General features: G+C 42.1%; 1 protein-coding gene across 1 annotated transcript in view; it reads right to left on the bottom strand.

Moving 5' to 3' along the window:
* Window positions 1–23,445, bottom strand: part of LOC306853863 (diacylglycerol kinase beta-like) — a gene marked incomplete at both ends in the record, with an annotated part of 58,085 nt that overhangs the window by 2,705 nt on the left and 31,935 nt on the right. The window contains 4 exon segments of the mRNA XM_079391513.1: window positions 5,851–5,971; window positions 12,974–13,061; window positions 13,065–13,169; window positions 13,478–13,568. Coding sequence (XP_079247639.1) covers window positions 5,851–5,971; window positions 12,974–13,061; window positions 13,065–13,169; window positions 13,478–13,568 — 405 coding nt within the window.

Raw genomic sequence — 23,445 nt, 5'->3', positions numbered from 1 at the left:
CCCCTCAAGCACCCCGCAGCTGGTGGAGCTGCCGAAGGAGCGTGCTGGGCCCTCTGCTGGACGGGGTGCACCATGCGTTTCCTTCGGTGCTCTCTCTGACGACCAGATGTCGATCGCTGCAGCGGAGGGCGAGCCCTCTCTCTCCGGGGATGACGACTCGGCTGTGTTGCCCCCTTCGGGTGTGGTAGCGTTGTCCGAGCCAGACCCAGAGATGACAGCTATGAGCTTTCCCGGGCCGCTGAGAATGTCGGGCTCGTGTGGAATCCTCCACCGCGTCCTGATCCTTCGAGGCTGGATGAATGGTTTCTGGTGCCATTCTTTCCGGAAGTGCATGAGGAGCTTACAAGATCGTGGAAGGCACCTTTCACTGCCCGAAACAAATCTTGTGGCTCCTCCGCCCTCACCACCCTCGATGGTGGGGCTACTTTGGGGTATGCGGGCATCCCCTTGGTGGAGCGGTCTGTGGCCATGCAACTATGTCCAACAGCATCTACCACCCTGCGGGGTGACCCGTGTCTCCCTTCACGGGCCTGTAAGTATTCGTCAGGTCTAACTGGCAGTGCTTATAGAGCCTGTGGTGAGGCGGCTTCTGCCCTCCACGCCATGGCGTTACTTGCAGGTCCACCAGGCCAAAGTCCTGAAAGACCTGTACGAGGGTGGTCACGACCTGGCGTGCTGCGACGGACCTCGCGCTTCGAGCGACGAAGGTGACCGCACAGTCTCTGGGTCGTGCGATGGATGTCCACGCTAGTGGTCCAGGAGCGCCATCTCTGGCTGTGTCTCGCTGACATGAAGGAGCAGCAGAAGGTACAGTTCCTGAATGCTCCCGTGTCACAGACCGGCCTCTTTGGTGACGCTGTCTCGGCAGCACAGAAGCAGACTGAGGCGATCAAACACATCATGCGCCGGAGGAAACCTGCTGCTTCCACCCCGGCTGCAGCCCCTCAGCCTGCTCGTCGCCGTGGGCACGCCCCTGCGGCCGCCCCCGCTCCCGCGCAGCAGCCTTCCACCAGGTCTCAGACAGGACGCTCAGCCCGTCCAGGCCCCCGCCAAACCTGGCGGCAAGCGCAATTGCAAGAGGCCCAGAGACGGGCGACCCAGAGATGGAAGAGACTGCTTGTTGGGAGATGGTAACCGCACCACTCCCTGGGGCCGGGTGGAGAATCTTTTGTTTCATTCTGTTTTTGTTCCAGCGGTACCCAAAACTTCAATAAAAGAGCGATTTCCTCTATATCTGGGTCTCAAGAGGAGGAGAGTGGTGAACCGTGCATCACGGGATCACTTCCCTCCTCCTCTCGCCAGGCAGCGGGTGGTTGCCCAAGAGCACCCCTCCTGCCCATTCGTGGAACCAGGTAAGGGCAGTAGCACTCAAGTCTCTGCTTCAAGTCGTCAAACGTCGGGCTGTCACAAGCTTCAAGCCGGATTCCTGTGTTTCCTCCCGCACGAGGAGGAATCAGGTGAGTGTTGCACTACACACCCAGACCCCGCCCCCTTCCGTCACAGGCCAGGCCGTCACAGGCCAGTTCCACCTCGCTGCCCCTCCGCGGGTACATCGCTGGTCCCGTTGGCACGGTCTCTCGGACCCTGGCTAGCCCTCAGTTCGCCCGGCGTTCCCCCAAGTTCAGGGGCATGCGGTTCACTTCAGTCAAGGCCGTCAATGCCCCTGTTTTGCGTGCGGAAATCGCAGTCCTGCTGGCGAAGGACGCGATAGAGCCGGTCCCTCCAGCCGATATGAGGTCGGGGTTTTACAGCCCTTACTTCATTGTGCCCAAGAAAAGCGGTGGGTTATGACCGATCTTGGATGTGCGAGTTTTGAACCGTGCACTTCACAAGATGCCATTCAAGATGTTGATGCAGAAACGCATTTTCGGGTGCGTCCGTCCCCTATATTGGTTTGCAGCGATCGACCTGAAGGACGCGTACTTTCATGTCTTGATTCTCCCGCGACACAGGCCATTCCTGCGGTTCGCGTTCGAGGTTCGGGCATATCAGTACAAGGTCCTGCCCTTCGGGCTGTCCCTTTCGCCTCACGTCTTCACCAAAGTCGCAGAGGCGGCCCTTGTTCCCCTGAGAGTACGGGGTGTGCGCATCCTCAACTATCTCGACGACTGGCTCATACTTGCACAGTCTCAAGAGCAGTTGTGCGCACACAGGGACCTGGTGCTCAGGCACCTCAGCCAGTTGGGCCTTCGGGTCAATTGGGAAAAGAGCAAACTCGTGCCAACGCAGAGGATCTCTTTTCTCGGCATGGAGTTGGATTCGGTCAACCAGACAGCACGCCTCACCCAGGAACGTGCTCAGTCTGTGCTGAACTGCCTCAAGACTTTATCAGGCAGGACGGCGGTCCCACTGAAACTCTTTCAGAGGCTCCTGGGGCATATGGCTGCAGCTGCGGCTATAGTTCCAATCAGTCTGCTCCATATGAGACTGCTTCAGCACTGGCTCCATGGCCGAATCCCGAGGTGGGCGTGGAAACGCAGTACTCACCGGGTTCAGATTACACCAGCCTGCCGCAAAACCTTCAGCCCGTGGTCAGAGCCCTCGTTCCTTCGGGCAGGAGTGCCCCTGGAGCAGGTATCCAGGCATGCTGTGGTATTCACAGATGCCTCGGCCACCGGCTAGGGAGCCACGTACAACGGGCACGCAGCGTCAGGGGTATGGACGGGTCCCCAACTGCGTTACCATATTAATTGCCTCGAGCTGCTGGCAGTACGCCTTGCCTTGAGCCGCCTCAGAGGGCGCATTCAGGGCAAGGACGTTCTGGTCCATACGGACAACACTGCGACCGTTGCGTATATCAACCGGCAAGGTGGTTTACGCTCCTCCTCCTCTGGAGTCAGAAGCATCTGAGGTCTCTTCGTGCCATTCACATTCCAGGAGTGTTCAATCGGGCAGCCGACGAGCTGTCTCGAGCAGCACTTCCAGGGGAGTGGAGACTCCATCCCCAGGCGGTCCAGCTGATTTGGAGTCGGTTCGGAGTTGCTCAGGTAGACCTGTTTGCATCTCCGGAAACCACCCACTGCCAGTGGTTCTACTCCCTAACTGAGGCAACGCTCGGCACGGATGCTCTGGCACATATGCGTTCCCCTCAGTGAGCCTACTAGCAAGATCAGGGAGGACGAGGAGCAGGTCTTGTTAGTGGCTCCATATTGGCCCAACAGGACCTGGTTCCCGGAACTCATGCTCCTCGCGACAGCCCTCCCTGGCCGATCTGCTTTCTCAGAGACGGGGCACCCTCTGGCACCCGCATCCAGACCTGTGGAAACTCCACGTTTGGTCCCTGGATGGGACGCGGAGGTTCAAGGTGACCTACCCCAGGAGGTAGCACTCACTATCGCTTCAGCACGTGCACCGTCCACAAGACAGGCCTATGCTCTGAAGTGGAACCTATTCGTCGAATGGTGTTCCTCTCACCATGAGGACCACCGGAGATGTTCAATCAGAGCCATGCTTTCCTTTTTGCAGCAAGGGTTGGAGCGTAGGCTGTCCCCCTCCACCCTTAAGGTTTATGTTGCTGCTATTTCCGCTCACCACGACCCCGAGGGTAGGTCGGTGGGGAAGCACGATCTGGTTGTCAGGTTTCTTAGGGGGACCAGGAGGCCTCTCCCTACCCTCTTGGGATTTGGCATTGGTGCTAAGAGCCCTACATACTGCCCCCTTTGAGCCTTTGCCCGAGTTGAAGTTTCTCTCTATGAAAACCCTACTCTTGACTGCGTTGGCCTCAATCAAGAGGGTGGGGGACCTGCAGGCATTTTCGGTTGACGAATCGTGCCTTGATTTTGGGCCGACTGACTCCAGTACAACACTGAGGCCCCGGCCCGGCTATGTGCCCAAGGTTCCTACCACTCCCTTCAGGGACCAGGTAGTGAACTTGCAAGCGCTGCCCCTGGAGGAGGCAGACCCAGCCCTAGCTTTGCTCTGTCCTGTACGCGCACTATGACAGTACGTAGATAGAACTCAGAGCTTCAGGACCTCAGAACAGCTCTTTGTCTGTTACGGAGGACAGCAGAAGGGGAAGGCTGTCTCCAAGCAGAGGATGGCCCACTGGATAGCCTATGAAGCAAAAGGTGTGCCCTACCCGCTCAGGTTGCGTGCTCACTCCACTAGGGGTGTCACATCGTCCTGGGTGCTGGCTCGTGGTGCCTCGCTAGCAGACATCTGTAGAGCTGCGGGTTGGGCGACTCCAAACACGTTCGCTAGGTTTTATAGCCTACGTGTCGAACCGATTTCCTCCTGTGTTCTCACCTCAAACGGGTAGTGGCACTGAGAGGCCGGCTCAGAGTCGGCTTGTGGTGTCCTTACGCCTAACTCTCCAGAGAGTTCCTTAACCCTGTAGAGTCCTCCAGCACTCCGGTGCCCAGACGTGGCGGAACGTCCGGTGCCAGGCCTTCAGCCAATGAATTCTTGAAATCTGGGGTGAGGCTAGTGCCCATATGAGAGACCCTGTCGGGATCCCATGTGTGTATTCCACGGTATGCTTATTACAGCCGTGTTTCCCCTGACAGACCACGTTCTGCTATCTCTAATGATGCAGCCTAAGCCATCTCAGAGACTTCCATGTGCTATAGGGCCCTACGGAGTTACTTCACATGTCTAAATGTCACTTAACCCCCTCTGGGAGGAGGTGACTCCACAGTGTGCCTCTTCCAAGCGGAAGGGCACGCTTCCCAGTGTTATCCAAGTCCTACTGTTGGGTTGCTCAAGGAACAACGGTAGTTGACCTTCTCTGTGTAGAGCCCGGTCCTATCGTCTGCCTTATAGGAAGGATCAGGAGGCCTACACAGGGCACTGGAAGGTGCAGCTCATGTAGCGCTTTGGTAGGGATCCCAATTTCGTCGGGTCATGCGACGTGACTCGGAGCGACTGACTGAATGGGAACGTCTCGGTTACGTATGTAACCCTCGTTCCCTGAAGGAGGGAACAGAGACGTCACTTCCCGTCGCCACAGTCGCTGTACCCCCGCTGAGCTGCCGGGTCACCGGCTCGGATCCTCAGCGAAAGCATGAATTAATGCGGTGCACCTGCTGCCTCTTATGCTCACGCTGTGATTAGTGGCAGCTGGATGCAATGATCGCATGCCAATGTCCATTGGCTCGTTTAGTTACACTCGAAATGGATTGGTCTCTCTGGCGAGATCCCAGTTTCGTCGGTCATCCGACGTGACGTCTCCATTCCCTCCTTCAGGGAACGAGGGTTACATACGTAACCGAGACGTTTTCTTTTTAAATATATTTTTAAAATGTAATTTATTCCTGTGATCCCAAAGCTGAATTTTCAGCATCATTACTCCAGTCTTCAGTGTCACATGATCCTTCAGAAATCATTTTAATATGCTGATTTACTGCAAGTAAAGTGTCTTATTTTAATCAATGTTGAAAACAGTTGTGGTGCTGTGGAAAACATTTGTTCAGGACCATTTACAAATAGACAGTTCAAAAGAACAGTGTTTATTTGAAACATAAATATATATTTTTAATTATAAATGTCTTCAATGTCACAATTAAATAATTTAATGCACCCTTGCTGAGTAAAAAAGTATAAATTTCTTTAAAAAAAACCCTTAACCCTAAACTTTGAAACCGTAACAACATATTAATATTATCAAAAATCATAAAAAGTTTCTAAAAGCTGCCTTAATTGTAATTGTATTAGCTTAATAATAAAAGAACTAGCTAAATACAGCTTAAACTTGTTGTAGAAAAAGTAAAGCATAATATAAAGGGTTCTACTATAGAAATAATGTTCCCGAAAAGCACTACTTAATTGGACAAGTAAACATTTCTAAATTCAGTATATTAGGAACACCACACTGGAGGATGGGGTTGATTTGTAATTACAATGAAATGTAACCTGATAATGATGGAGGAACACTGGGCCAGACGTCTGCCTGCGCTCTTCAGACCTGTGTAGATCTGCCCCATTTCCATTGCCCCCTCCAGCCCCACCACCTCCAACAGCTGATCAGACGGGTCTAAGAGACAGAAAGAAAACTAATGACAGGCAGAAAAGAAATAGAAAAACTAATGAGGTCAACCTGATCTAAAATGAGCAAACATCCATCAAATAATGAAAAAGACTAGTTGCACTTGAGCAGACCTTCATCTTAGAAAATTCTGTTCCTAACAGACATTTTCATTCACATCATTTAATTAAATAAGAAGTCTAGTCTGGTTAAAGTCTCCAAACTTACAATGACCTGCCAGTTACTCTAGATCCAGAAAACGAATCTTGAATCAATCTGCCTGGTTCTATCTGGATGCACCATAAACAAATTCATTTCCTTTAGATAATACATTTTTATAGTAAATCCCGTTGTGTCCTGTATGATAAATTGCTTGTGATTTTTCGCATTTATAATTCATTTGCAAAAAAACATCTGCTAAATGACAAAATGTAAATATGTAACACATGCAAGATATGTGCTAATACCTAAAGTTAATTATTTAGCATTATCATTAACGTACGTGAGATACACAAACCAAAGAGCCCAAACAGGCAGTCCTCTCCCTCCAAAACACAAAACCAATATCAATATCCCTGTCAAAATGTGTTAGCCTTTTAAACCATCCGCTTTCTACCAAACGCTTGAGCCTGACCCGTGGGGGACGTCAGGGGGAAAAGATTATGAGGAGAAAGACCAAAAGAGAAGATGAGGAGCAGACAGTGGAGGTGTGTTTGGGCGGAAGGGGGGGAGCGTGTGAGAAGGAGAGAAAAAAAAGCAGACAAGCTTGATTTGGAATCTTCACAGTCTGCTTTCCGCTCTAAAAAAGCATAAATTGTCACCGTTGGAGAAAAGGAGGGGAGAAAAAAACACCAACAACCCACAAACAAAACACCTATTAATTAGAATGCGACACTGATGCAAAGCAATCTTGTGTTCCTACATATTTATTAATTTCTTTTTTGTTTTGAAGTTATGAGCATTGATTTTTCCTCGGTCGGAGGTCCAGTGTCGCGCTGGGACCATCTGTTCAGTAACAGCTCCTATGAGTCTTCCTCTCCTCCTCCTCAAACACACACACACACACACACACACACACACACGGTGTCATTCAGTCCACAGACAGGCAACAGTCAAACCACACAAATAAACAGAAGCGAGTGCTGGCAAAGCTCTGACCGCTAGCGCAAGGTCCAGTTAGGTCTGTTGCACTCTAATCATTTCTATTTATGCTTTAGCCACTTTTGAAATCTTAGTGAGATGGAAAAAGAGAGGGAATGTGATAAGGAAATGTTGCGAGCCAAGTTCAAACTCTTGCCACTAGCACTATGGCTTACTGTGCATATGTATCATGGATCTTACATCTATTCTATTCTATTCTATTTTGCTCCTTACATTTACTAAATTGTATATTATTGTTCTATTCTAATCCTACAACCCGAATTCCGGAAATGTTGGGACGTTTTTTAAAATTTGAATAAAATGAAAACTAAAAGACTTTCAAATCACATGAGCCTATATTAATCACAATAGAATATAGATAACATAATTGTTTAAACTGAGAAATTTTTAAATTTTATACACAAAATGAGCTCATTACAAATTTGATGCCTGCTACGGGTCTCAAAATATTGGGAAGGGCATGTATACCGTGGTGTAGTATCTCCTCTTCTTTTCAAAAGAGTTTGAAGACGAACCTTTCAGTACTCATAGTGCCTTCCAAAATATGTAAGCTGCCCATACCGTATGCAATTATGCACCCCCATACCATCAGAGATGCTGGCTTTTGAACTGAACACTGATAACACGCTGGAAGGTCTCCCTCCTCTTTAGCCCGGAGGACACGGTGTCCGTGATTTCCAACAAGAATGTCAAATTTGGACTCGTCTGACCATAGAACACTTTTCTACTTTGAAACAGTCCATTATAAATGAGCATTGGCCCACAGGACACGACGGCGCTTCTGGACCATGTTCACATATGGCTTCCTTTTTGCATGATAGAGCTTTAGTTGGCATCTGCAGATGGCACGGCGGATTGTGTTTACCGACAGTGGTTTCTGGAAGTATTCCTGGGCCCATTTAATAATGTCCATGACAGAATCATGCTGATGAGTGATGGAGTGTCATCTGGGGGCCCGAAGACCATGGGCATCCAACAAAGGTCTTCTGCCTTGTCCCTTAAGCACAGAGATTTATCCAGTTTCTCTGAATCTTTTGATGATGTTATTCACTGTAGATGATGAGATTTGCAAAGCCTTTTCAATTTGACGTTAAGGAATGTTGTTTTTAAAGTATTCCACAATATTTTTACGCACTCTTTCACAGATTGGAGAGCCTCTGCCCATCTTTACTTCTCAGAGACTCTGCCTCTCTAAGACATCCATTTTATAGCTAATCGTGTTACAGACCTGATGTCAATTAACTTAATTAGTTGCTAGATGTTCTCCCAGCAGAATCTTTTCAAAATATTTTGCTTTTCAGCCCTTTGTTGCCCCCGTGCCAACTTTTTTGAAACCTGTAGCAGGCATCAAATTTTTAAATGAGCTCATTTAGTGGCTAAAATTGTAAAATTTCTCGCAATTTTTTCTGTTATATTCTGTATAAATTCAATTTTGATCCCCTGCGGGTGCTAGGTAGTGCTTGGAGTCATAACTGTTACTATAAAATGTATTGTTGCATGGCTCAAACACTGTTGACCTATCAGAAGCAAGGATCAGAAAGTCCATTCACATATTCACAAGTTAAATGTCATTTGTGTGGAAAAAGTCATTACACAAGTACCTAAGGGCAATGCAGGAATATATTTAGTAAAAATGTAAAAGCTAAACACAACAAAACAGAGTTGGTTACAGTTGTCTGGCAACCACAGGTAACGGGGTAACACAAATTCTTGGATTGTTGTACCAACGCTGTGTTCAACTGTTGTCAAGGAGACAGGCTGTGAACGAGGCCTTGCTGGGATTTGAAAAAGTGTGAGAAGTAAGAACTGCGTGCGTTGAGTGTGTGTGTGTGTGTGTGTGTTTGTGTACACAGTCCTTTGACCACAGTGGCTCTGCTCTCTAAAAGGGTCAGGCTTGCAAGACTGGTGAGGCTGAGAGCTCACGCAGAGGTCTGTCATCAGCGATGGACAGCGTCAGAGAGAGTCTGAGGGGATTTCTAAACACACTCTTTACCTACAGCTTCACATGCTCTGAGAGTCATAATGAAAAGCTAATTACAGGAAATTATGTCAACACCAAGAGTTAGCATTCCCTTTCATTCCAGTTGATGTTCAGCTAGCACATGCTGCCCCAGAGTTGCATCCAAAATCATATATACTTATAGTATATAGTATGCGAAAAAACAGTATTCCAAAACAGTAGGCGAAAAGTACCCAGATGACCTACAACTTCTGCCGAGATTGTTAAGTGCGTATTCGATGGACACTTTACTATCCCATGAGGCCAAGGGAGAGGATTTCTGAATGGCAGTGAAGTGACACAACTGACGCTGGTAGGTCACATGACAGTAACAACATGCCGGATATAGTACGTCTGAATTTCATTCATACTATCCAGATTCATACTATATAGAACATTTTTTTTAATCAAATTTATATTTTTTAAATATTTTATTTTTATCAAAATAAGTTCAAATTCAAACGTAATACCTACTCAGACAGGATGCGATTTTGGACACAGCTGGTGAAACATCTACTAGTCAACAAAAAATTAGGTTCTAATTGTATTCTAATAAAAAAAGTAAAATTTCAATCAAATTAAATTAAATAACTTTTTAATTAAATCATTACAAAATTTGCAACATTTAAATTAAATTAAATAAAAAAAATACACTTAAATAAATAAAAAAAACACTTACATTTAACTAAAATAATATTAATAAAATAAATTTACATGGCTTTTTGAATAGCTGCCAGTGAAGAAAGATCCTTTTATGCACATAATATACCAGGAGGGGTTAACTGGCCAAACCCTAACCCCTTGGTTCTAAAAAGTGCAGTTCCATACTACTAGAATCACCAAACATAATTTCAGAAATAATGACTGTTTTCAAACAGGTTTTTCTGAAGACTCCAATAAAACTGCTTTAAATCAAATAGCCTCACCCATAGCTGACATGATTGGTTGAAGTCCACTGCTTAAACAAACAGACATTTTTTAAACTTTTTTGAAAAATGTACATTTTTTTTTTACACTTTCAACCTCCACATCCATTTCTAAAAGACTCTGCATGTAAAGCTGGGATAAGAAAAAAATATTTTGACACCAAAGCACCACTTTTGAACACAAACCTCTTTCTTTTGCACATGCACACACATACACAAGCCTATGCACCTGATAATGGTGTTTTCTTGTCACCTGTTTTTTGGGGTTTTTTTCTGTGTGATTGAACAGCCTGTGTTGCTCATGACGCACATGGAGCGACAGGCGTAGGCAGGGCTGAGGTGCGCGGGAGGGGGTTTGAGGGGCTTTCGCACAGTGTGTCAGGGGACATCAGTAGCCCCAGTGCAGCCCACATCCATGCTGAATAATTCAGCCCGCCTCCATTCCCTTCCACCTGAGGAGGCCTGTCTCCTAGCGTCACCAGCAGGGCCACTCAACTGCTCCCGAAAGGTCAGACTTTACCCCATCTGAGAGCCGGGCCTCGGGGGCTAATGCACTCCCTGTTTACCATCCAGCTAATGCTCCCTCGACTAATCTGACAAGCACAGGCCTCTCACCTTCAGAGCTCCTTCAGATGAAGCCGTATCTACGAAGGCTTTCAAAACCATCGGCGAGGCTCCCAGGCTAAGTGCCTTCTCTGGTCCAAACCTGGGCTTGTGGGCGCCTTCGCACCAATCAATCGATCTTTTTTCCAGAGTAAATGGAATAGAATGGAGCGTAAAGGGTTTTGTACTTTTGCTCTCTTTTTTGGAAGCCGATTTTATTCACCAAGCGCTTCATTTCTACTGAGAGCTGCAGCAGAGATGCAGCAGCAGGATATTAGAGCAAACATGCATGATACAAATGGATGCATTTATCAGCGGCTGACTCGTATTGACTGAAATTAAAGAGTGCAAGGGGCTGGATGAACCGTAAAACAGTCTCAGACTAACAACACCTGAGATAATGGATTGGTACTTGGGGTTTAACTGAGGTGGACAGATTAAAGAGTTTAATGAATGAGATACTACAGAGTTATGGCGTGTAAATGTACCGATATTGATGTACTGTACAAAACATGAATAAGTATACTCATACTAGAGGTTATATTTCATTTTCACCCATACTGACTGGAAAGAAAGCAGCTGGGCCAAGCAAGTAAACTCTTTAAACAAGAAAGTCAAACTGACAATCTCTTTCAAATGGGTGATTTCTCATCAGGGAACCTCGAATACTGTGATTGTAAGACTCGAACAGGCTCTGACGTTTCACCCGTCATTCTGCTCTTTGTGATCCCAAATGGTCCCATGATAACGGCCCGAAGAGATTTTGTAAAACTACAATCAATGCTCTCAAAGCAGCACGATACATGGATTTTCCCCAACGTGGTGACAACCGGCGTACACATTTCTAGATTAGTGAATAGTGTTCTGCCTTGATGATTCTCCGTGGAGGGAACATCTAAGTGTTTATCTCAACAACAAGTCTTTACTGTTTTTTGCACTTTGACAGGATTTGGGTTAATGTCATTTGGCAGGCAACTACGTGTAAGGGTTTATGCGTTTTGGTATCTCACTTGTATCAGCAACACAGCATTTGCTCTTCTTGCATAAAGATAATTTTTATAATTTTGACCCATGCAATGTATTTTTGGCTATTGCTACAAATGTACCCTAGCGTCTTAAGACATATTTTATGCTCCAGGGTAACATATATGGATCTTCAAATCTCCCAAATTAGATTTTATATCTCACAAATGGGACTTTGAATAGCATATTATGACTTACAATGTGATTCTATAAATCACAATTTTGACTTTATATCTCACAATGTGACTTTATATCTCATGTTATGGCTTTATACAGTATCTCACATCATGATGTTGCATCTCGCATAACTTTACCTATCACAAACTATATTTTTGCTTAGAGACAGGCTTTATTAGCAAACCGAAGTACAGAGATATGTTTGTACTATTCTGACTATCTCACAAACATAACCTAAAGACAGTTTATCTAGTTAAATTGCTACTAAGTGCCTCAAAAAAAAGGAACATATTTCAAAGGTGTGATATCCTAATAATCAGGCAAATTCAGTGATTAGTTTTGTGTGCAATGAGTATTAAACAGTCAGTAAACAGACTGTGGGCGGTTCATGGACATACCGTCTAAGTCCGAGACTACAAAGCACCAAAGATTCACAATTTTGTTTGAAAATTGTGTGAATTTTGTATTATGAAAAACAGGAATTTGCAGGCCTGGCTCTGATTTATGGCGGTCATTTCAGTACCCTTGAGCACAGCTAGTGGCAGCAGCAGATGTATGTGACAGTAAGCCTGCTGCTTTAGAAAGTTATTGAAACCCCAATCAGCCTGTTTTACCATGGAACAGTTGAGTCTGCTTTGATTGGACAGGTCTGCCCACCAACGCTAGCACAAGCCATTACAGAGCCACTGACAATCCCAAACACTGACATTAAAACTGCATCCCTTCAACCCAAACAAAAGCCACTCGCCATGATTCAATGTGTCACTGGTGAAATATTCATCATGAAAGAAAAGTTCCTCTGACGTTGCCTTTGATTAATCAGTTATGAAGACAAGGACTTTGCAAACAAGTAATGTTAAGGTGACCCTTAAAGAAATGTTCCAAGTTCAATGCAAGTTAAGCTGTATTGACAACATTTATGGCATAATGTTGATTACCACAGAAAATATGTTCGACTAGACCCCCAGTAAATAATAAATGATAAATAAAAATGTATGAATACATTAAAAAAGTAAATGTAAATTAATGAAATAAAAAATAAATAAAACAATGGTTAAAAAAGAAAATATTAAAATAAATAAAAAATATATCAAAATATTTAAAGAGTGAGTGTTTGTATACCTTGGACAGAAAAAACAAGTTGTTTGGGGTCAACAATTGGGGTTTTCTTTTCCGGAGACTTCTTCCCTGTTCGACAGTGAACCCTCTGTTACTTGCTCTCTCCCCAAAGGTTGGAACCGCCGTGCATGCTGGGAATATTCAGGATGGCAATGCCCTCCAATGAGATGTTGCTGAGGTTTAGGGTGACACCATCACACTATAAAACATGAGAAAGATAAAATTACAATTATTATACAATGAGTGAACAAATAATTCACTTGATCGATAAATCAATCAATAATGAATAAAAAATCTATCAGTGTTGCACTAGCACTAACAAACTAAACATAATGGGCTTTCTGAAAATCATCAGTATTTTGTGTGAATACAAATAAATTTTGAAAGACATTGTCAAAATGTACTTTTTTTGCATTAAAATAATACACTTCAGTTCTTTCCAGTGGTTCAGCAGGGAGTGTTTAAGTGTTAGAAAGGTGATAAGGCATGTGGGTTTATTCTCATTACCTCCACCTCAAGATAATCATGCAGCTTCTTGCAAGTTGCAGAGAAGGTCTCTGAGGTTCCAAACTCAAAGTACCAAAGCTTATTCTTCGTCCTGAAACCAACAAGTTGTGTCAGTTTTTTATGGATAATGTATTATCATTAATTACAGTGGTGAGGCATGGTGTTAAATATCTGAGCAGGTAACTAGGATGCAGAATATACAGATACCATAATGGTTATCAGTCGATATATTTTATTGTGCATGATTTTTTTAAACATTTAACCTATGACTCAGATACTGATATTTATATGGCCAAAAAGTAAGATGAAATTCTGATAGTTTCAATTGTAAATCAATGAGATCTTTATGACAGTATAACAGGTTAACTACATAAAATGCATATAAATATCAGTTGTCATCACTCTATATTTCTCAAACAAAAAGAGTATCTAAATGCTTAATTGTTTAATCAAAGCAGCAGTTTTTATAGTGGAGGCAAAAATATAATGTAATGCAATACAATGATGACTCACAGATGAACAAATAAATGTTCTTTAAAAGACAATATGGTAAAATGATGTATGGATAATTAAATATACTTAAGTTGCTTCAATCCAGTACATGTTTATTTTGAAATATTACAAATAATGTCCAGAACCTTAATATTAGTGCATGGTAACTGTAAGACTGTAGGCTCAAAATCAAAATGCTTTAGAGTAATGCATAACCTAAAGTAATCCACAAAGACTGTCTGGTCCTCATCTTGGCATGAAATTGATAGATATCCAGGATGACTCAAAAACTGAAGCACATGGCGCAAACCCCTACCATCACAGAGCCCAGCTAGGGTTCAGAGAGGGTAATCTAGCTGCCCCTTCAATTAAGAGTGGGCTGTGGAGCCGGACCCCTGTCCCCCACCCCACCCCACACAAAGTCTCTCTGGGACCAGGATCATGATCAGTGACCTCACCAGAACAAACCACCATCTGCTTTCATTACCAGCAGACACACACACCTGAACCTTCTACAGAAGGGACCAAACAGCAAGGATTTCGAGATTTAGAGAATTACACAATCCAAAGCAGAAAAAGGGATCTGGTTAAAGGAAAAATAAAGGAGAAGCAGGACTCAGTAATTGGCATGAGAACAATAAAAAGGCTTAAAGGAATAGTTAATACAAAAATCTGCTTAAAATGTACACTCACTGGCCACTTTATTAGGTACACCTTGCTAGTACCGGGTTGGACCCCCTTTCGCCTTCAGAACTGCCTTAATTCTTCGTGGCATAGATTAAACAAGGTGTTGGAAACATTCCTCAGAGATTTTGGTCCATTTTGACATGATAGAATCACGCAGTTGCTGCAGATTTGTCGGCTGCACATCCATGATGCGAATCTCCCGTTCCACCACATCCTAAAGCTGCTCTATTGGATTGAGATCTGGTGACTGTGGAGGCCATTTGAGTAAAGTGAACTCATTGTAATGTTCAAGAAACCAGTCTAAGATGATTTGAGCTTTGTGACATGGTGCATTATCCTGCTGGAAGTAGTCATCAGAAGATGGGTCCACTGTAGTCATAAAGGGATGGACATGGTCAGCAACAATACTCAGGTAGGCTGTGGCGTTTAAACAATGCTCAATTGGTACTAAGGGGCCCAAAATGTGCCAAGAAAATATCCCCCACACCATTACACCACCACCACCAGCCTGAACCGTTGAGACAAGGCAGGATGGATCCATGCTTTCATGTTCTTTACACCAAATTATGACCCTACCATCTGAATGTCACAGCAGAAATAGAGACTCATCAGACCAGGCAACGTTTTTCCAATCTTCTATTGTGCAATTTTGGTGAGCCTGTGCTAATTGTAGCCTCCGTTTCCTGTTCTTAGCTGACAGGAGCGGCACCCGGTCTGGTCTTCTGCTGCTGTAGCCCATCTGCTTCAGGGTTCGATGTGTTATGCGTTCAGAGATGGTATTCTGCATACCTTGGTTGTAACGAGTGGTTATTTGAGTTACTGTTGCCTTTCTATCATCTCTAACCAGTCTGACCATTCTCCTCTGACATCAACAAGGCATTTTCGTCCACACAACTGCCGCTCACTGGATATTTTCTCTTTTTCGGACCATTCTCTGTAAACCCTAGAGATGATTATGCGTGAAAATCCCAGTAGATCAGCAGTTTTTGAAATACTCAGACCAGCCCGTCTGGCACCAACAACCATTCCACGTTCAAAGTCACTTAAATCCCCTTTCTTCCCCATTCTGATGCTCGGTTTGAACTTCAGCAAGTCGTCTTCACCACATCTAGATGCCTAAATTCATTAAGTTGCTGCCATGTGATTGGCTGATTAGCAATTTGTGTTACCAAGCAATTGAACAGGTGTAACTAATAAAGTGGCCGGTGAGTGTATAACCCTCAGGCCATCCAAGATGTAGATGAGTTTGTTCCTTCATTGGAAAAAAATTGGAGAAATTTAGCATTACATCACTTGCTCACCAATGGATCCTCTGCAGTGAATGGGTGCCGTCAGAATGAGAGTCTAAACAATTAATGTCTTGTGAAGTGAAAAACTGTGTGTTTATAAGAAACAAATCTTCCAAAACTCCAAACCTTTTTTTCCGAGTCCTCTATCCATAATATTTCTTTCTCCAGTGGTAAAGTCATCTCGTCTGAATCAGGAGAGAAATAATACCAAATCAAGCACTGATTCTAAGCAAAAAAAAAGACCAAAACAGGATTACTTGTGGATTATTGTGATGTTTTTATCAGCTGTTTGGACTCTTAAGCCCCGTTCACACTACTAGCGACACGCAGCGACAAAGCGACACGATCCCATTCATGTCAATGGAGAGCTGCCAATTTCCGGCGACAGTGACCGGATGGGGTGTGTCCAGCGATGCGACAAAGTTCAGAATCCTTCAAATTTATGCAAATGAAAAGCGACTTTCGGGAGCGACAGCCAATAGGAAAGAAGACAGTAGAGCTCATGTGATTGTTTTCCTCTCAGCCGTAGATAAACATACGCAATGGAAGAAAGTAGGCTCTGTTTCTCATTAATTTTTATTTGTATGTACAGATTTAATTTAGATTTAGATTATATTTAGTCAAACCTGATTCGCTGTCAAGGCAACCAGTAGTGGGAACGCCCACTAGCGACCTCATCGCCAGCCCCTGGCAGCATGCAGCGGCAAAAGTCGCTGCCAGTGTGAACGGAGCTTTATTCTGACGGCACCTATTCACTGCAGAGGTTCCACTGGAGAGCAAGTGATGTACTGTAATTTTAAATTTCTTCAAATCTGCTCTAATGAAGAAACAAACTCATCTACATCTGAGCATGAAAACATTTTCAGTAAATTTTCATTTTTTGATGAAGGAGTAGACTGGCGAGCAGTCAGTGTTTGTTAGCACGGTAGTTTTTCAGCAAGAATGAAAAAGAAGAAAAAAGATAAATGCATAAAAGCATTTTAAAGCGTTATCTTTGTAACATCAATCTGTACCTCTGTAATTAAAGGGGAGGTGAGAGGTATTTTTCCCCTAATTTCACACAGAATGGATTAAATTTATATTAATGGCAGCAGCACTTCTTAAATGCCCATAACTTGAATCCAACCAAAGTCCTGGCATCAGTCGCAAATCCAGAACAGATTATCAATCAGGGGTCCGCGGCGGGGGAAAAAACCTTTTAAAACACGCTGATGTGCAGAAACCGCACAATAAAAAATGGCCCCCTCTTCGCTGGATCCCAGCCCCAACAACCTGGATCTATTAGTATAAGCAGGACAACAATCGCTGAATTATTGATTTCCTCATTAGACTTTTTGTCAGGACCATTTAGTGACGTTAAAAATGAGCTTTCATTAGACACTTGCAGGAGAACCTCGCCGCCTTTGATTTATAATGTGCAACATGGTCAATATACGGCAGAACGGATGAGGAAAACACGGCACACACTCTGAGATTGGCCCCCGTACGTAACTACACACACCTCAAAGCACAGATTACATGGACACACACACTTCTTCATAGTAACAGAGGCTGAAAACTCTCCTCCCAGAGAGTACTTACAGTTATAGTACAGATTCAGGACATACAGGATGCCTGGATTAACATATGGACCTTTATGTTCGTTATGCATCTAGGTATGGCTGCTAATTAAAAGATTGTTAATTAAAAGCTGCGTTAAAACTCAGAGCAGAATGTCAAGTGATGGTTTGTTAGCATAAGTCATATTTTTTCTGAATGCGAAGGGTAACAGCCACAGGTAAATGTCTGTGTTGTGTCATTTGTGAACTTTTGACTGGATATCTTACTATAAATTAGTTTTAATGTAATAGAATTTGGTTCCAAATCAATATACTGTATTTTTAAAGAACTGCAGAAACGTCATAGAGCTTTAAAAGATACAAAAAAATTTGGTCTATAAGACTTTAAATTCTGAATCCTCTTTTTTGAATTGGAATATGAATGGATGAGATTTTAGAATTAGAATTTATATTAATGAATGAACAATTGAATAAATAAATTAATAATTAGAGATTTAACTTATTGCTGTCAATCGATTTAAAAAATGAATTAATTGCTATTTTTTTCTGAAATTAATCACGATTAATCCCACCTAACATTAAAGTAAAAAAAAAAAGACTTTTACATTGCAATAATTTCACATTCAATCTTCAAATTAATGTAGAAACAACAAAGACAGAATATTTTTAATATACTGAAGCAAAGCGCTGCTCGTGTCTGAAACGTCTCTGGTTTGATGTGGTCATAAAGACGCTCTGCTTTAAATAAACAATGGTTCTTGTCAAGAAAAATTAGACAGATGCAGCAGTTGTGAGTTGGGTGGCCAACCCTAGCTCGCCCCTGCGTTAACTGCATTAAATATTTTTAACGCATTAAACTGAAAAAATTAATCGGCTGCTTTAATAAGCTAATTTTGCACTAAAAATACAAAATTCTAAAACATGAAAAAAGTAACTAACTACTAAATTAAAAAAATAAGAATCAATTTTTGCATCAGAATATCAATATGGATGAGATTTCATAGTTTTGAGATTTAAAAATTTGTTTTTAAAATAATTTTTCTTTCTGCTCCAAACACAAAGATATTAGAAGATATAGGTAAGCTTTCATTTAGCGAAGACTTAAATACATCCCTATACATACATAAAATGTACATACATTAAATACAAATCCTTGAATATAAAACAAAGTGTTGTGAAAAGATTGAGAGAGAAAAAAGCCTAAAATAAAGTAAAATAAAATAAAAGAGAAACAAAGCATAAAACAAAACAAAATAAAATAATGAAGTAAATACTAAATAGAATATAGTTGTCTAATTATAGAAGTTTCAGGGTTTATAACATACTGCAGATCTCAGACAATGTATCTTTTTAGACCCCACCTCTGATTTCCAGTATTGCAGACATTTGAGGAAAAGATCAGGATAGATTGAGCCACGATGGCTCCTTAGTCGATTCCCTCCACTTAACCTAACAAGAGTGCTAAAGCGACAAATCAAGCCGATCCCTTTGCTCATTAGGTAATTAGGAGCATCTCATCTCTTCAATTGGATTCCCATCTGTTCCGTTCCCTTTCACCGACGCACACAAGTAGGGCTGATAGACGGGGTCACAGCTGCACTAAAGACTGAGGGAAAGATCCGTGCACACACTAGGAGGGGTGGAATGAAATTTTGGATTATTCTTACAAGGTAACAGAATTAAAGTGTACTAAAATTACCAAAACTGTACATAAAGTGTTTGGAATCAAAATGGTCTATTGTCTTCCCAGTGCTACCAAACAAGGACTTGAGGCTAAATGTCATGGTGGCGTTGTCGACCCGAGGCGACTTTGCCTTTTGTCACTTTCTGCTGCGTCTGAGGAAGGCAAACATGGTCTCGTCATTGATTTTTTTCTTTGACACCTAATCTAACCTGCAGTGATGTACGACCTCATTCTCACATTAATTTCTTCTTTATCTGAGGTGATAAATATCACATTGATATAACTAGCTCTGTCAGAACTGCTCTGATGCACTGGTTTGTAGAACATGACACTACAAGAAGAAGAGCAGAGAGAGAGGACCGCAACTCTTAATATAGCACAGTGATATTTTAGTGTCATTTGAGATACGAGTATAAGTTTTTAATAATATTTTGAATTACTTTTTATTTTTATGTTTTCATTTTTCATTTTTATTAAGTTAAAGTTTTAGCAATTTAGCAATTTCTTGTGATTTATATTAGTTTATATATATATATATATATATATATATATATATATATATATATATATATATATATACACACACACACATTTTTTTTTTTGTCAGGGTTAGTTTTACTTATAGTTAGTAGATCAAGTTTAACTACATGAAAATGAAAATTGTCTTGACAACTAGCCGAAATAAATTATTTTTTTTTTAAATATATTTTATTTTATTTAAAGTTTAATTCATTTCAGGTAAATATTACAGTTTTACTGTATTTTTGATCAAATAAGTGAAGCAAATTAATTCCACATTTTTTAATTCTAAATTTTGACCATTACCGTGCTTATCAGACTTTAAGTGTTTTTATATAATAATAGTTTTTTTTTTTGTTAACAACTGTTTATTGAATTTTATTCTGTGGAACAGTAGTACAAAACAAAAAGCAGCTGTACATATTTAGAACCCACCCCCATCCCATCTCACCCCCTGGTAGACTTAAAAAAAATAAAAATAAAAAATAAATAAATAAATAAAACAAAATAAATAATAATAATAAAAATATATTCATTAATATTAACAGATAAACAAATAACAATAAAATAATTTTTACAAAGATTTTAGAAAAGAAGACAACATTAAAAGCTGAATGCCATGAATTTACAGTTTTCACGTTAGATCCATGTATACGAGAAGTAGAGAGTTCCATCGAGATAATGTCCAACAAATACACAGTCCAGGTTCGTCTGTATATTGTGTGAGGAGGATTCCAACCATTGACCATTTATTTGCTGCTGTGAGAGCAGCTAACAGTAAACATCTTTGTTGGACGGACAAAGTCCCAAAAGTCATTCATGAAAAAATGGCACGAGTCAAACATATCTCAGTACCCAACAAATATGATAGGTCCAGTGAGAGCTGAGTCCAAAAAGGTGAGAGAGAGGGGCACTCCCAAAAAAATGCAAAAACGTGCCTAAAACTCCTTGGGAACAGAGATTACACTTAGAAGACGACAGATTCATATAAAAACGTTTCATTGGAGTCAAGTAAACCCTATGCAGCAATTTCCAATGAATCATTTGGTGATTAGGGTTTTTAGAAGACAATTTAAACATACCCCATACCTGATCGGAAAATAAAACATGCACATATTTGTATGAATCCTCAAGAAGAAAGAGATAGATGATTGAAGCAGAGGAGGGAGATTCCTCAGAAGGAAGGATTAGTTTACACAAAGGGTGAACAGGCAGTTGGACGTGGTTGCGTTCACACAGAAGGCACTCCGGCAATTTTCCGGGACCAACGTGCAGTGTGAAAGGGGCTCTAGAAACTTCCATGCAGGTGTGTTGAGGCAAGTTGGAGCTAAACTCTGCAGGACACCGGCCCTCCAGGACAGAGTTTGGACAGCCCTGATTTAGAGCATCTCTTCACCGATTAGACAGCAAATGTCCAGCTGGAGTTCACTGAGAGTTGGTGGATGAATGGGATCTGAGAAAATCTCTTGCTTCTTCTGGGGTGTGTAGCATTTTAGGTTCACCTTGATTGAGAATGATCTTCAGCGTTGCAGGATATAAGAGAAAATTCTGGATGCCAGCTTCTCTCATTTCCTTCCTAATTGGCACAAATGCACTTCTTTTTGCGATGACCGGAGAAAAATCTGGAAAGAAAGACAGCGTTGCTCCGTCTGAAGTTTTCACCAGGGCATGAAGTCTGGCGGCCCGCAGAATGAGCTCCCTGTCCGTGTACCGCAGCAGTTTAAAGATGAAAACCCGTGGTTTAGCACGATCTGAGGAGAGCCTTGTGTACACGCGATGCGCTCGCTCCACTTCAATCTCTTTGCCCGCCAGAGACGGGAACCACGTCGGTAGTGATCTTTTCAAAAAACCCATAGGGTCCTCCTTTTCGGAACCTTCAGGCAATCCAACCAGACGCAGATTGCTGCGCATATTGCGATCCTGCAAGTCTGCAACCTGTTGCTCGAGTGCGGCTACTCGCCTATCGTGATCTGCAACAACTTTCTTTTGTTCTCTCATCTCCCCTGTAAGAAGATCCAGATTAGAGCATAGCGACTGAACAACTGACATGTGAGAAGCGAACTCGTTCCGTCAACTCGGTTCTTAGAATGTCCTCAAAGTGTATAACAGTGTTCGCCATCTTGTCCATCATATCGCTCGCGGTCGGTGGCTTGAATTTCTTCTTAATCGGAGAAGCCGATGGAGACAACTCCTGCTGTTTACGACTGCATGCCATCAGGTAAAGCACCACCAATGAATAAAAAAATAAAATAAAAAAAAAATCAGCAAAAAGAGGCCAAACGTACGGAGCTCTACTCAAGTGACTCTTATAATAATAGTTTTAAATCATTTTGACCGGTAGTGTATATATATATATATATATATATATATATATATATATATATATATATATATATATATATATATATAAAATTAACTTTTTTTTATTCATGCTTCTCTAGATATTTCATATATTTAGTCTTTTGTTTTGAGTTTTTTCTATATATTTCTCTCTTCTTTTTTTTTTTTTTTAGATTTATATATATATATATATATATATATATATATATATATATATTAAAAAAAAATCTAAAAAAAAAAGAAGAGAGAAATATATAGAAAAAACTCAAAACAAAAGACTAAATATATGAAATATCTAGAAAAGCATGAATAAAAAAAAGTTAATTTTAATTATAATTCCTCGCTTTGTAATATTTCTAAGGTAGGTTTCCCTTGGGGACAAAGCAATCCCAGAATGCATTGCAACAAGCTCAGTGAAAATACAAGATGTAAAGTGTAATGCATTTAGCAGTTACCTTTGTAACATTGAAAACAAGTTGAATCTATCATACTGACCAATACATGTGTGATGTGCAGAAAAAAATTGATATGATTTCAATCAGGCTAAAATGTAAAAATAATTTATTTTTTTTAAATACTGTGCAAGACAATGCTACACCAGACCCACATGACTGATGCAACATTTAAAATGCAAAATTAAACCAAAAACCCACTTAAAGACTAAGTTTAAACAGTTTAGTGTGTGCATTTTGGAGCGAAACACTTGAATGTGTAAAGCCAGGCCTGTCATGTGAAGTAGGCTCTCCTGACTCAGGGTGATGGTTAATGGCTGGAGAGTGTGAAGGAGGAGAGGTTCCCTGACAGCTGGCAGCCCTGCAGGAGTCAGTGGCTCCACATGGGGCTGTGGCTACTGAAGAGGTTTCCGTTAAGGCGGAGGAGAACGCAGCAGGAGAAACAGGCCTTTCTAGTACCGCTAGGTTTTATCTGACTCGCCGTACTGGCCAGAGATTAAGTGCACATCGGCACCTAAAACTAAACTCAAGCCTAACTACAGCTCTGCCTTATCTGTGGTCATGATACCCAACAATCATCGGTGCACATGTATACACTTAGTCTCTTGTACAGTAAGGGCTTCCCTGTGGAATTCTGTTCCAGTGCGGATGGGGAATGTCTCACAGGCCCTGCAGATGGAGACCAGCATCTGCCAACTGAGTCTAAGAGATGCAACACAGGTAATCAGATGACAGCAAGTCCTGGCACATCTACAACATGAATGAACTGAGACTAAACCAGAGAGGATCTGGCTGATGGAACATCGATCTGAAAACAAACACAACGGGTTCTTCCAATAAGCCCACTAATTAAAGGCACATTGTCAGGATTTCAATCTTTTAGAAATTGAATGATTTTATAAATGCTACTGTAAGATATTTAAAAAAAAAAAAGAAAAAAAAAAGT

This window comes from Barbus barbus (genome assembly GCF_936440315.1).
Source record: "Barbus barbus genome assembly, chromosome: 34".
Taxonomy (NCBI): Eukaryota; Metazoa; Chordata; class Actinopteri; order Cypriniformes; family Cyprinidae; genus Barbus; species Barbus barbus.
The sequence above is the reverse complement of the archived record's forward strand: the minus strand, read 5'-3'. Positions and strand labels throughout refer to the sequence as shown.